At 35.0% G+C, this 15,000-nt stretch overlaps 1 protein-coding gene across 2 annotated transcripts; it reads left to right on the top strand.

Annotated features, from left to right (window-relative positions):
* The first annotated feature begins 7,487 nt into the window (after positions 1-7,487).
* On the top strand, positions 7,488-11,343 carry LOC142541976 (protein IQ-DOMAIN 2-like). Of its 2 annotated transcripts, XM_075648425.1 has the most exons (7): positions 7,488-7,761; positions 7,898-8,259; positions 8,766-8,868; positions 8,963-9,283; positions 9,427-9,648; positions 9,847-9,966; positions 10,383-11,343. In XM_075648425.1, the coding sequence occupies exons 3-7, from the start codon at positions 8,794-8,796 to the stop codon at positions 11,067-11,069; spliced, it is 1,425 nt and encodes a 474-aa protein (XP_075504540.1). In that variant the 5' UTR covers positions 7,488-7,761; positions 7,898-8,259; positions 8,766-8,793; the 3' UTR covers positions 11,070-11,343. The 2 variants fall into 2 exon arrangements, with proteins under 2 accessions (XP_075504540.1, XP_075504547.1); XM_075648432.1 differs by lacking the exon at positions 7,898-8,259 and having other exon boundaries at positions 8,768-8,868.
* Positions 11,344-15,000: the final 3,657 nt, after the last annotated feature.

Below are 15,000 nucleotides of genomic sequence, written 5' to 3'. Positions count from 1 at the left end.
GTAATATTAAATACAATTTGAGCCTTTCTATCCGTTGCATGCCACGTCAACATTATTTTGACAGTCGTACACTGCAGCTTTTCTGAAAAACGGCTGATCCCACTACTTAATGCAGTCAGCTTGTGTCGGTTGAATGTATGAACTGATGACGTGTATAGTTGAGGGATCAGCTGATAGAATGTAGTTGAGAAGCTCACAATTGTTTGTAGTAACTCATCAGTTCCCAATTGATCAGTCAGTTGTCTGCGTAGTTTAGTTGCTGGTTCAGTTGACTTCGAAAGTCTGCGTGTTTTTCTTCACTTAATGGCAACATGCTTTAGATCAGTTATCATTATTTTTAGATCAGTTAGACGCTCAGTTTGTCAAACATCCGAAATTCAGTTTCTAACACATAGTCATTGTTGTTTCTTTTAAAGTTATGTTCATTCTTTCGGTAACCCATTTTGTTAATGTGTTCTAGTAGTAGAGAATTCATGTTTGATTTGTTGTTCATCTAAATAGAATTCAATATTTTTGTTCGTAAAATGAGTTCCTCAATCACATCAAATGATATCTATCACAGCTGATTTCTCGTTTAGAATATATTTAAAATTTGATCAGTTTACAGATAGCCTGATTATTTCCACTGCAAGAAAATTACCCAATCAAATTTTAAAAAAAAAATCATCAATAATAACAACAGTGTATTTCATTCCACCTAAGCTGAGTACTAGTATAGTGTATTTTTCCGCTCACAAGCGCACGGTTGTCAAGTTTTAATATACGACAGTAAAGTATCGTTCCCACGAAGAGTGTATATATAAAATTACATCAGTGCTTGTAATTAAAATAATCACGACTTCATCTAGAAGAATCAATAGAAGTTTTGGTATACTTAAAGCGAATTAATTGAAAATAAATATGAGTCGAAGAACCGAGTTTAGCAAATATCAATGAGAGAAAATATCCAGAAGATTGATTTCACTTAATTTTCACTATAACTATTCTCAGTTGAGTTTATATTCAAGAACTCCAGTCATTTAATAGCCAAGAACACTTAATTATTTTATTTTCTCTTTCTCAAGTGACGAATAAAGTGTATCATTCAAACTTCAATTCAAACATTTCTAATAAAAATCTAAGTTCAAATGATACATGCTAACGATGATTTTACCTAAGTCCCGCTAAAGTTATACGCCTTCCGAACAGTATAAACATTCAACGATGTATCTCTTATGATCTATAATTCTAGCCTCTTTCCCGAGTTGCAGAATTAATATGATAATAATCCATTTATGGCTAGTAAACTGAAGTCAATAAGAACTAGATAACACAACTAAACCAACATGAATTCAATCATATAAACAACTGAGTCAAAATTATCGTGTCAACAAAGCTACATCATCCCATAGAATTGAAAAGTTAATGCATAACAAAATCTAAACAAAAACAAAGCATGTTTGAAGATTTAGACATCTCAATACAAGAATTTGAAAGGGAAAAAAGGCTAGATAACAAATCAGAGGTAGAATCTCTGTCCCCAGATTCGTCGTTCTTATCGTGAGATCAATCCTTGCGTTCCAACTTATTCTCCAATGGTTACTCTTTGTCTCTCATGTTTTTTTACTCCAAAAAATGGCTGGCCCTCCATAAACCCTATTTTCTCCTCTTATATTTTGTCCGAGCCCGTAAAATAAATCCCAATTGTCTTTCCTCACAGGCATTAGCGCTGCGGTGCTTGTCCATCAGCGCCTAGGCGCACGTAAAATCCAGAAGTAGTGCCACGGTGCTTGTAATGTAGCGCCTAGGCGCTTGAGCTTCGAATATCCTGGCGCTATAGCACTGAGTTGTAGCGCTTAGGCGCTACATTTCCTCCTGTGAAACCTTAGTGCTGCGGCGATTGTTCTTTGGAGATGCAGCACTAGTCCATCAGAAGTTCACAATTAAAAACACCTCTAATCGCCATCAATCATCCAATAGTTTTTCATCTCCTGGACGACATGAAAATAATAAGTACCAAGCATAATTATGTCCGAAACTGACATCATTCAAATGGATTCTCATATAAATTAAGTGCAATTCTTGCACTTATCAACTAGTACTAGACCAAATAAGTCCGTATTCAGCAGCTCAAGCATCGAAATGAATTTTACTCTCTTTGTTTTTGAAACTTGATCTGCCTTGCTTGACAAGCTGACGACACGCTTGGTAGACCTTGTTTTTTACAAACTCGATATTCGGAAGACCAGTGACTAAATCATGTTTGCATATATTTTTAATGCCTTTGAAATTTAAGTGATTCTGTCTCTTATGCCACAACCAATTCTTATCAAAATTAACAGCAACAAATCAAGTATACACATTAACACAATCATGATTCCAATCAATCTTGTATGTATTACCATTTCTAATTCCTACAGGTAAATTTCTACCCACATAGTTCTTAATCATGCATTTTTCTTTCAGAAATTCAACAGAATGATCATGATCACATAATTAACTGATGCTTATCAAATTATAACACAAATTGTCAACCAATAATATATAATTAATGATAATGTTACCATGTGTAATCTTACTCTTACGCACAGTTTTACTTTTAGCATTGTCACCAAGTGATTTTCGGTCCATTATACGGTATCAGTTCACTTAGAAACTTAGACTGTCCAGTAATATACCTATAACATCAACTTTCCAGGTACCAATCAGATTTTTCAAGTAATTGACCTCTAGATACCAACAAGACAAGTTATAAATAATTAGTTACTTATTTCTACTTGGGTTCAAACTAGATTAGTCTCTTTAGAACCCAAACTTACATTAGTCTAATCGGCTTGATGCCTTTTTTGTTTAGCAAGGGTTGTGCAATGAAAATATTGTGTGATGCATATCACCTGCTTGTGCTGAAATATTGTTTCCTTGTCTTTCTTTTTCGGAAATCCTATATCTTCTTTGAACATGCTTGCTATAGTGGTTTTGTTGAGTTTTTCCATTCATAGATGTGAATCTTGCCGACTTTTTTCTTCAAGCAGACCAATTTGGCTTGGTATTCTTCTTAGGAATCTCATAACCAATTTCAACAGGATTTTCAAATTATATTGTCGATTCCTGATGTTCATATATCTTGTTGGATCTTACAAATTTCATAATTTACTTTTTCCATTGTCCAAACACGATGGAGTACTAGTATCAGCAAAGTTGCTTTCATTGTTGCTGAAACCGAGACATGTTCTATCTCCTGATGGCTTCTGTAGCTTGTGCATTCTCTCTAGTGATATAGAAAACATTCCAAACCTCTATTAATAGATTCAATCTCTTTTTCTGTAAACAGTTTTTAACAATCTGTTTGAACTCTTTCATTCCCAATTTTCAGCTCAGTGTTCTCAATTTTTAGACTACTTGTTTCACCCTGTTGATTACAACTTGGCTTGTCCTTTCATTTAACAGATCATTATGCTCTGTCTTAATCTCATTGAATGATTAAGAAAGTCTTTTATATTCCTTAATCATTTCATGCAGTGCTTCAATTAAATCAGTTTGTATGAATTCATCATAGTCAAAATTGAATAATTTATCACTGATTTCTCCTTGTTCAGAATCGGCCATCAGACAATGAACCTCATCATCTTCGTTGTTGCCTGATGAGCTTTATGTTTATGATCATTCATAGTCTGATTTAGCCAATTTGTTTTCCCTTCTTCAGCAAAAGTACCTTCCGGTCTCTTTTCTTTCTAAATAACTTCTTTTCTTCTTTGAATTTCTTTTTCTTGTCATGGATTTTATTTTCTTTGTCATAAGGTCGATTTTCATCCTTCTTTGGCTTGGTGCAATCGACAATGACATGCCATGCTTTTCCACAATTGAAACATACATCGTCATTCTCTTCAGAGTTCTTCTTGCAGTGCTGCCTCTAGCCAGAGTTGTGGAATTTTACTTGGTTCTTTTTTAAAAACTTTCCAATTTTTTTCACAATCAATGATATAGCATCATTGCTTAATTGTTCGACAGATCTTTCTGATGATGATGTGGTTCGATGGAAGTTGCAGCTAAAGCCTTCGTCACCTTGGAAGTTTGTTCTTCACATGTTCTTGTTTCCCGTTTGATCGCATTGTCTTTCAAATTTGTAAACAAGTTATGCAACTTCAACTTTTTAAATCTTTTGATTTTCTCATGGCAATTGTCTTTACACCCCACTCTCTCGGCAGAGCCCTCGTCATCTTGAGTGCTACTTCCCTCTTGGAATAATCCTTGCCAAGGATGCATAGTTCAATCACCACGCAGCCAAACCTCTCATCAAAGTCACTCATGGATTCACCAAGTTTCATCATCATACCCTCAAATTTTTCATAGCCACAGTCAGTTTATTTTCTTTTGTTTAATAATTTCCTTCACATAGCTGTGTGAGATTTTCTCTTACTTTTTTAGCTGAAGAACACATCTTGGTCTTGATAAATGTGTTCTCATCAAGAGTCTTGTATAATATATCATTGACAACATTGTCCACGTTTGCTTTCTTTTTATCATCGACATTTTATTCACTTCTGTATTTTTCAATAATTTGTGGTGCACATTCAGTGATGGTCAGAGCAATGTTGGCTTTCAAGATTTTGATTGGTCCATAGTAGTGATGTACATATCATCATCTCGTGATGTTGAATGTGATTTTATTATGATTTTCCACTAATCAAAATCTTTCTTGGGGAACATATAGATTTTGTTGAATGAGATCATTTTAGTATCAAGGTTCAGAGGTCGAGTAAAACCATCTCTGATACCACTTGTTAGGATCGACTAGGTGTTTAGAGGGTGGGGGGTTAATAAACATCTTACAAAATTTTCAGTTTGATTGTCTTGGGTTAGCAACACACAATCTGTTTATCTCAACTTCGGCATAGATACAAGTCAACAAGGTAAAGTTAATGCATGGAAACAGACTTGTGATCAAAGTGAACCAAATATATACTAAAACAAGAATCGACAGAGAATGAAAACCAATAAGAAAATAACTCGGCAGATTATTTATGGAAGTTCGAAAGTAATGTAATCTTTCTATGATTTTCCTTCTTCTGTTTTCATAATGATGTTCACTAGAATACTTTTGTGATTACAAGCAATTTGCAGCTACCCACTTTCACTTGGACTTACTCTCTTATGCAGAAGGACTCCTCCTTGCAATTACAAAATGATTCAGAAAGAATTCTAACACTTGCACGAATGTTGCTTTGATCAGATATAACAAATGAGCAGTTTGTTTGATAGAATTTTTAACTTGAACTTTTCGGCTTGGATAACTTTAAAATCAATTGAGTAAGCTTGAAAAGTTGAATATGATTTTTTCAGAGAGCTCTTTCTTTTGTTCAAATGTTATAGAAGATTTTCAAACATTCACATTTAAATGGTTTTATTCTTAAATTATGCTCGTTTCCAAAAATGACATCTTGCTCCACGTGTCATTGACAATTTTCCAGAAATAGCATGTCCGATGAGTGCGCGGGTAGCCATTTTAAACGGTCGGAACGGCCGTTGCGGAACGGGAACGGTGACCGTCGTTCCAAAGTTCCAGGGCAAAGCGATGATTGTTTTGTAGCGCTGTTCTTCGACGTTTTAGCGGCGATTAAACGACGATGCGGAACAGAATGGCGGAGCAGAACGGAAAATGTGGCAGTAGTTGTGGTTTTCAGTATAATGTCTTGTATATTGATCCAATTGTTGTGAGGTCACTTCCATTATAAAGATAAGATATAAGGCTATAATTTTCATGTTTTGAGTTTTGTTCAAATCATTAGGGAAGACGAGCCAAAAGTGGCCCGAAGTTTATCAAAATTATTATGCAACACAAGATACTGATCATGGTTACCGTCCTGGAATTGAGGAAACAACGTCGTTTCTTGGAAAGTTTATCAGAATTCTCTATTGCTAGTGATAAAGAACATTCAGCTAATTCTACTCAACCATACATGGGTGTCGAAGAACATATAAGATGTCTTGGATTGAGGGGAAATCGACAAATTCAAATGACAGATAATTATGGATCGATGAGTTACAATTGGGACTCTCAGCATAATGGGTATGATCCGATTGCATATCAATCAGGTGGATATGGATATCAGGGTAATTATAATTCTAGACACGATTCTTTTGATAGATCATTTGATTTTTCAACATCTAGTACACATGGAATTAGACATTGTGGATTTGATTATGGGTCATCTCAATATATTGGTGATAGATACAATGAATCTTCATCATCTATATGGCGTGGTGTTGGACGTCATGGTCCTGAGTATAGATCTTCAAGTACAGCTGATAGTTCTACTGTGCATCGTGGATTCAGATACTATAATCGTCGTGACGAAACACTATTACAAAATCAGTCATCCCATTCTAATGATCTTTCGTCATCTCAATCTAATCAATATCCCTATGGACAATCATGTCAATATCCAAATGTTCGAAATCAATTTAATCTACGAGATACTGATGAAGAATATAACAATGATTTCGCTCCTCCGCGTCACTCTTCATGATATTAGCTTTCGTATGTTATAATTGTTAGTGTGTATTTCTTATTGTGCTATTATTGTAAAATAGTTTTGAATTGATATATTAATTTGTAATAACTTCATATATTTTATTTTTTAGTATGATGTAATTTATATTTAAAATTTTTTACCAATTTTTTGAATTTATTAATTTTTTTATACAAGCGTTCCGCAACCGTTCTGCAACATAACATTGGAATTGAAACGGTAGTTGCCGTTCCAAGCATCACAACCGTTTCGACGAACCATGCCGGTAGCTGACACTCTCGGCTGCTGTACTTTTTCTTCTTTCATAAAATATATCTGAAAATACTCAGTGTAGATTTGTCGTATTTGAGGAAAAACATCGGCTTGGATGAGTGAGCTATTGACCAGGAATCGACAGACATAAGTAATCCAGTAGACTTGAGAACATCTCTGCCGAGTTCACTGAATAAGGACAGCTTGTCTATTTTATACTTAGCCAAATATTTACACTTTGACAGTCCGGCAGAGTTACACTCGGCAGGGAATGACTTAGTCCAGTATTTTGTAAATTGATCAAAACTTAATTGTCCATCAAAGAATATTTAATTGTTCAAAATACAACTGCATATTATTAATTAAAAATCTTTTTCTAATGAATAAATTGATCGATATTTAAATCAATGAAATGGAGAAAAAATCAGTATAGATAACATTCTAATTAAATTCTTCTTCTATATAGATATTTATCTCTCAAGTCTACTATTTCAACAATGGATCTGTTATTATTTTATTTAATATAATTTTGTTTAAAAAAATTATATTTATGTTATAGACATAATATAACCAATATAAAAAATATCTTCAACCATAGATTTTTTATTACCTTTTTTCACATAAAAATTTAGACCACCCAACGATGAAATCCTGATTTTGTCCCTGAATATATGGACATAAAATTGAGAAGGTGTATCGAAAATTTAGACATCACCAAATGAACACTCGTTCGTTTAACGGATCAAGTACAATGTTGTCTTGAGAATCGTTATGTGATGATTAAGACTAGGTTGGGTCCCACATAGCAGCTCCCTGCCAGTGTGGGTCCCACATTCTATCGAATCTGTAAGAAGTTCTCCTTCCCAGATCTTTCATTCCTCAGATCTGCTTTTCCATCTTTCTTGGTTTCTATATTTGTACGGGAAGACAGAGACTTATGTTGACTCTCCTGTGAAGAGAGCATACATGCGTGAGATCTGAGCGGCTACTTCTGTTTCAGGTGATTTCCCGTCTCATTTTCGTGAAGTTTTGATGTGAAAGAAAGTTTCTTGGTGTGGAATTCATAAATCCCATTATGTTTTTCAAGAGCATTGACTGATTTTTTCTTGAGAAATATTCACCTGTTTGATTCTTAGTTATAGCTGTGGAGTGAGTTGGAGTTGTGTTTGTGTTTGGGGGTAACCAAAGTTGAAAACTGTTGATGATTAGGTGGCAATGCTTGCACATTCACACCCGGACATGATGAAATTTACTACTAGAAGATATCTTGGTATCTAGATGTTTAGATTTGGTGATTGCATGTTTAGATTTGGTGATTGCCATGCTTTTTTTTTGTTGGTGCCTCTTAAATATTTTCATCGTACGGCAACCAAAGCGCTGCGTATGGACTGGATAAATTTTTGCTCTTTGACAATTCATTTCCCTATATAGCACCGAGTTAAAATTCGTCGGACCACTTTTGGTAGCGATGGGCCGATGCCTTAAGTTACGCTAGAAGGTAACTATGCAATTCCACTATTTTAGATAGGACATTAGGTGAAAGCTCCACGTTTTTTATTGTTGTGGCGGCAATTGTTGCTCTTTGACAATTACATTGAAAATTTTGATATGTAGTAGTCCTTTGACTGAATCTTGGTGTTGAAAAGTTTAATGGAGTAGGCAACTGTCTTTGCTAGCCTGGCTGAAAATCTGTCTGCCAAGTATGAAATCTTGGAGTAATTTGTCTTTTAGTTTGTTTGTTCTGTTAGTCGAGTATAGATTCCATTGCTTGTGAATTAACATTCAGACACGATTGAATCTGCTTGGGAAGTATGAAATCTTGGAATAATTTATAGTGCAAAGTTTTGGTTCTGCTGCTGGTTATTTGAAATTCAGATATACAGTCCTTGGACCAAATCTTACCTGACTAAAAAATTCTGGAGGGAGCAGACTGACTGCTAGCCCTGCTGGATCTACTTGGGGTGTTTGAAAGCTTTTTAGTATGTTTGTTTGTTCTGTTTGCAGAGTGTAGGGCTTGAGTAATGATAAAAGGATGGGAAGCAAGAAAAGTTGGTTTTCGTCGGTGAAGAAGGTTCTCAGCCCAGATTCAGAAGGAAAAAAAGCTGAGGTTCCTAATTTCAAAACAAATTGGATTGGCTAATAGTATGATGACTGGTTTATAAATGGCAACTCTATTGATTTTTATTATGGTTTTAATTCAGAGAACGAATAAATCAAAGAAGAAATGGTTTTGGAAAGAAAAGCCATCAGTTTCAGATTCTCAAAATCCAGGGACTGTTGAAGTATCTTATCATCATCCTCTTCCGCCATTAGAAGATGTGAAGTTGGCGGAGTTAGAGGATGAACCTACAAAACATGCTTATGCTGTAGCAGTTGTTACCGCAGCAGCCCATGACGAGGATGTAGCTGCCACACCAGTAACTCCTGAGATATCTCAACCTTGTGCTGTGGCTAGATTCGCCGGAAAATCCAAAGAGGAAGTGGCGGCAATCAGAATTCAGACAGCATTCCGTGGTTACCTGGTATAGTTTGATAATATAGAAGGGATGCAACTTATTTGCTGTAGAATCTTGAATCAGAAAATTTGGTGTTGCTTTATTTCCGTATTGGAAAATATTGAGTTGATGTTAGAATCAAGTTTTTTTATGGTGTTGCTAACATTTAGGCGAGGAGAGCATTGCGAGCTCTAAGAGGACTAGTCAGACTGAAATCACTTGTTGATGGGCCGATTGTGAATCGTCAAACAGCAAACACTCTGAAATGCATGCAAGCTCTTTCTCGTGTGCAATCTCAGATTCAATCAAGACGGATCAGGATGTTAGAAGAGAATCGGGCACTGCAGAGACAACTCCTGCAGAAACGTGCAAAAGAACTGGAGAGCCTGAAAGTTAGTTTATTTTACCAATATTATTTTCAACATTTGTATTTAAAAATGGTTCCTATCATGGTTATAATTTTATTTAGCTTGGGGTTAGAGGGTGTTCATGAGGAATTCTAGAATTTAACTTGGCCGCAATTCGATTATGATTCAAAACTTTAGTGTGTCGATCATAGTTTTGTTTCGTACTTATTGATGCTTCTACAGATGGGAGAGGAATGGGACCATAGTCTACAGTCAAAAGAACAAATTGAGGCAAGCTTGCTCCACAAGTACGAAGCTGCTATGAGGCGAGAAAGAGCATTGGCTTATTCATACACTCATCAGGTACTCACTCTTATCTCCATCCACCCGCGATTCGTGACTTCAGGAATTTAACCTTTCTTTGACAAAGATTTTGATATATGACCTATTCAATTTTATACAGTGTCCTGTGCTTTGGTGTATGTGTTTATTTGACCTACTTTGTTTTAGACATTGTCTAAAACATAGTACCACACTTTTTTTTACAAATGAGTAGGTCACGAATTAAGAGAAAAGTTGAAGAGCTGTGAATAAAAAAATTTCACCAGGATCATGTATAACTAATCCCGTAGCTACGCCCTTTTCAAGGTGAAGAAAAAACTATAAGTAATGCATTTGAAACGTTCAAATGTTCAAATGGAAGTATACACTTCTGTAAATGTTTGATGGCATCAGAAATTTTACAATTCTGTTTACTCGTCAATATGTGAACTGAGCAGCAAATGTGGAATAAGTCAGCAAGATCTTCAAATTTACTTTTCATGGACCCAACTAATCCTCACTGGGGTTGGAGCTGGTTAGAACGATGGATGGCTGCTCGGCCATGGGAAACTCAAAGTTCAACAGAGAAAGATATTAACAGTGATTCCATATCGAAAAAAAGTGCTATCCCACGAACTAGTCAAGGAGAAATAACAAAATCTTTTGCGCGTCACCTAATAAACTCTGAAAATCCATCTTCACCAATTTACCAAAAGCCACCTTCTAGCTACCAGTCACCTGGAACTCCCACTCCTCCAAAAGCAGCTGCATCTTCGGTGGCAGCAAGAAAATTGAAACCCACAAGCCCAAGAGGGAGTGCTTTATGTCAAGAAGATGATTCAAGAAGCATTCTTAGCTTGCAATCCGAGCGTAATAGGAGGCATAGTATTGCTGGTTCATCAGTAAGAGATGATGAAAGCTTGGGAAGCTTGATGTCAGTCCCGAGTTACATGGCATCCACTCATTCGGCGAAGGCAAAGTCCAAGCTGCCAAGTCCATTAGGAATGGAAAATGGTAAAACTCCAGAGAAGGGATCTGTGAAGAAACGACTCTCATTTCCACCTTCACCTGACCGAGCCAGGCGGCATTCTGGCCCCCCGAAGGTCGACACTAGCTCCATTTCTGTGAGTGGAGTGGCCAATTAATATGAAAGTCCAAGTTTGGAGGCCAAGAAGAAAAAAGGAAGTTAGACGTTAATATTTATTCATTCGAGGGATTTGGTTTGGGGCAAGTTTTATTCAGTGTTGAGTGAAACTTTTGTGCTATATTTTTTACATTTGTTCTTCTCTTGCTCTTGTAATATTTTTAAAGTTCAGAAATATTTTACATAGGACATAAATATTGAGTGATCATTGTGAACATTTCATTTGCTTTGTGTTTTGGTGGAAATTAATACTAGAATAACTTGTTTATCAAAAACTATCTATTTCTGATTTTCGTCTTTTTATTTTGATTTTCAAACATTACCCACTTTTGATTTTTCTCTACTTTTTTATAATTTATAAATTTAACCACTTCTACAAAATCATATTTTTTTCGAACATGATGAAAAAGTTAGATACATTTTATTCTTTGAAATGTGTTTTGAGAATAATTTAAATCCTAAAATAATAAATCAAATTAATATCCCACACACCATTTTCCTCACCAAGGTGGTTTTACATAGTGGCCTTAGAGAGGGTTATTTATAGGTCTTGAAATATTAGCATTATAACTGCAACTTTGATGTGAATTTTATGATCTATTTCGGTTGCCCAAAAAAACTTATACTAATATCGTAGGCAAAAACTTGTCTGAGACGCTTTCACGGATCATATTTTGTAAGACTGATCTCTTATTTGAGTTAGCCATAAAAAAATATTACTTTTTATGATAAGAATATTAATTTTTATGTTAAAAATCGGTATGGTTGACTCGTCTCACAGATAAAGATTCGTGAGACCTGTTCACAAGAGACCTACTCAATATGTAGTCAAACAACACATTATTTATATATAGACATTTTTGTCCTTGTCTTTTTTTTTCCATGTTACATATAAGGGCAAGTTATTTGATTTTTTCTAAAAAAAAATTAAACAAACTTAAAAATATCGTAGTTAAACATAAAATTGAAGTCGATTTTCTTTTTTCAAAAAAGATTATTCGAAAAAATATTAAATAAAAAAATATAAGATCAATATTTGACCAATCACGTGTTGAAATCTCGTATCGATTAGTAAATAAATTAGAATTTTTAATTTTTGAAAAAGAAATAAATTCGTATCTTACCACTGGAAAGCCCAATCCTGCGACTCTTGTCAGAGAATTTAGTTCAAAATCCATTCTTGTGTAGAAATTTTCAAAAGATTGATTTATTTCCGAACTGGGATCTTCGGATGTCACTATTTCATCTATGGGGTATTGATTATCGTAACGCTCGGGCAATTTTTTTTTCCTTGTATAATTCTGACTCTACTGTCATGTTTCCTAATCGACATTTTCACTCCTCAGTCGGGCATGAGAGGTGGTGATTTATCCTGCGGCGGATGTCAGTGGTTCGAGTCTACTTATCTACAACTCGTGATCTTAGCCGATACAAAGCTATATGATAGCACCTAATTTTTTAGATTCGGCGTTTCGATCTATGATTTATCATTCAAGGACATTGATAAGATCGATCCATTTAGCCGCACCTTTGGATGGCATAACCTTGTAATGTAAGGGCGAGGTTGAAATGAGAAAAAGCTTACGGTGGATATCTAGGCACCCAAGACGAAAAAGGGCGTAGTAACCGAAGATTCCACTGAAAAATTACGAAGAATTGGCCGAAATACAGATGGGTGTTGTGGATCATCTCGTTCACAAGACAAATGTATTCATCCACCAGCTTCGATTTCTGCATCCTCAGTTTTCAGTATTATCATAATAGGGATTATTTTTTTCCCAGAAAGCATCGAGGCAGCTACTGATGTGCTTAATTAAGGCGATTTTGAAACCTGACAGTATTCACACAACTGCGGCAAGTAAGATATTTGCCGTTGTTTGTATATCACAATTTCACGATCTCTTTTATTGGCCGAAGATTATGTGTGGCCAGGTTTTCCATCTCTCGGTTTTGACAGTTAGATTACCATTTCAAGTTTATTGCATTGAATGCGTGTTTTCGCTGAGCATGCGTAAAATGAGAGTTGACCTTAATATGAAGGTCATATAAAGTTGGCATGGATCAACTCTATGCCTCTAGAGTTCTCTCCAAGCGTAGTTACGCCAAATTTGCTTGTCATGTGCGATATTTTTTGGAGAGGTCGACGGGTCCTTGGTTATTTTTGGGCAGGAAACGAGGTGCAGAAAGTCGAACAGTTTCTTGAAACCTTAATTCAAGGTAGTTTCCCATTTCCAAATTTTTCTTTAATTTTCTTCAAGGACGAACTAGAAATCAGCTTGTCTAATCTGCGTAGTTTCTGGTTCTTCATGATATCTATGTTTGACACTGATCCGTTACATGGAATAGCTCCCGAGTCAGAATGGAACGCGATATTGATCGATGGGTTGAAGATTGGTAAAGTGATATTTCTCCTGAGGTAATAGACGGCGTTATCAAGAAACATATCGAGCGAACATTGATTAGAACAGTAAGCACTCCTACATGTAATACTTTGGCCTTTTCAGTTAAAAACTAACGCAGCTTCTAACCATAACCTGCGAAGAAATCGTCCCTCGACCCTGTTTCAGGAGGATGGATCGTATCAGCAACGCATAGTCATCGAGTATCTGAAATGGATCCAAGCACGAGCAGAAGAGGTTGTCCGTGTGCTCCAGGGTAAAACACAATAGATTTCTTGGATGAGGTTCAAAGTTGCTTCTAAATATAAGGAATTTGGAAAGAATGCGACTTTAGGGGTTGATGGACTTCAGCAAAGCACGTTTCTGAATGGATGTCGCACACCAAGTGATTTGAGGATATAAAAAAACATGTTATTTCTTCCAAATCTCCTTTATTCTTTTATATCACAAATGCTTTTCTTTTTCTGAAATATATTAGAAATGCCGTTACGGGTAAAGATGTCGACAGAGGATAATTGGCTTTGGCCTTAGGCTTTCCCTGAACAACTTCCTATTTTCGAAATAATGGAAAATTAATTTCGTCAGATAAAGATGTCTACGCTAGGGAAATTATCCAAGGATGCATATGAAAATGGAGATTTGTGTGAAGTCTACTGAAAAATATGGATCCACATATATTAATAAATTGTTGTCTAAGACGTTTGAAATTAAAGATAGTATAATAGTGTTAGGATAAATAATTATATTTAATATAATATTTGATTTGATTGATAAATAATAATTTGTTTGATTTGATTAATAAATATGATTGAAGAAGATAAATTATCATTTTATTCTGTTAATAATTAATAAAATTTTATTTACTGAGGATAATATTGTAATTTAAATTCAATTATTTTATTTATGCATAATAAATAATAAATGATTTGATTTACGTAAGATAAATAATTAGTAGATGGATAAATAATATGACAAAATAAAGATGAGATTGAATAAGATAAATTATCAATGATTTAATAATATGTCACTTGAAACGGTGCCTAAGAGGCTTAATGGATAAAAAAACTAGAGTGATAAGTAATTTTTATATAAAGATATTTAGTAGTTGAGATAAAATAGGTTTTTGTGGTAAGGAAAAAAGTGTAAGTTTTCAGTTGACCTAAATATTTATAGTATGTCTCTTGTGATACAGTCTCACATAACTTTATCTATGAGACATGTCATCTCTACTCATATTTACAAAATAATTAATAATTTTAGCATAAAAAGTAATATTTTTCATGGATAACTCAAATAAAATATTGGTCTCACAAAATTCACCCGTGAGATCGTCTCACAAAAATTTATGTGAAATACCTAACATGCTTCATACTCTCGCTCGACCAACTAAGGTGTCTCGCAACATCTTGCCAGATGATCTATCCACGATGATTCGGTAGGTCAATATTGGGATGTCTCCTCTACCTCACACTTTACACATATTTTCCTACTTATTCTACAATTTTTTCCTGTTAAACGAATGTATTGCACACA

Source organism: Primulina tabacum, chromosome 1 (genome assembly GCF_025594145.1).
Source record: "Primulina tabacum isolate GXHZ01 chromosome 1, ASM2559414v2, whole genome shotgun sequence".
NCBI classification, from domain to species: Eukaryota; Viridiplantae; Streptophyta; class Magnoliopsida; order Lamiales; family Gesneriaceae; genus Primulina; species Primulina tabacum.
The sequence above is the reverse complement of the archived record's forward strand: the minus strand, read 5'-3'. Positions and strand labels throughout refer to the sequence as shown.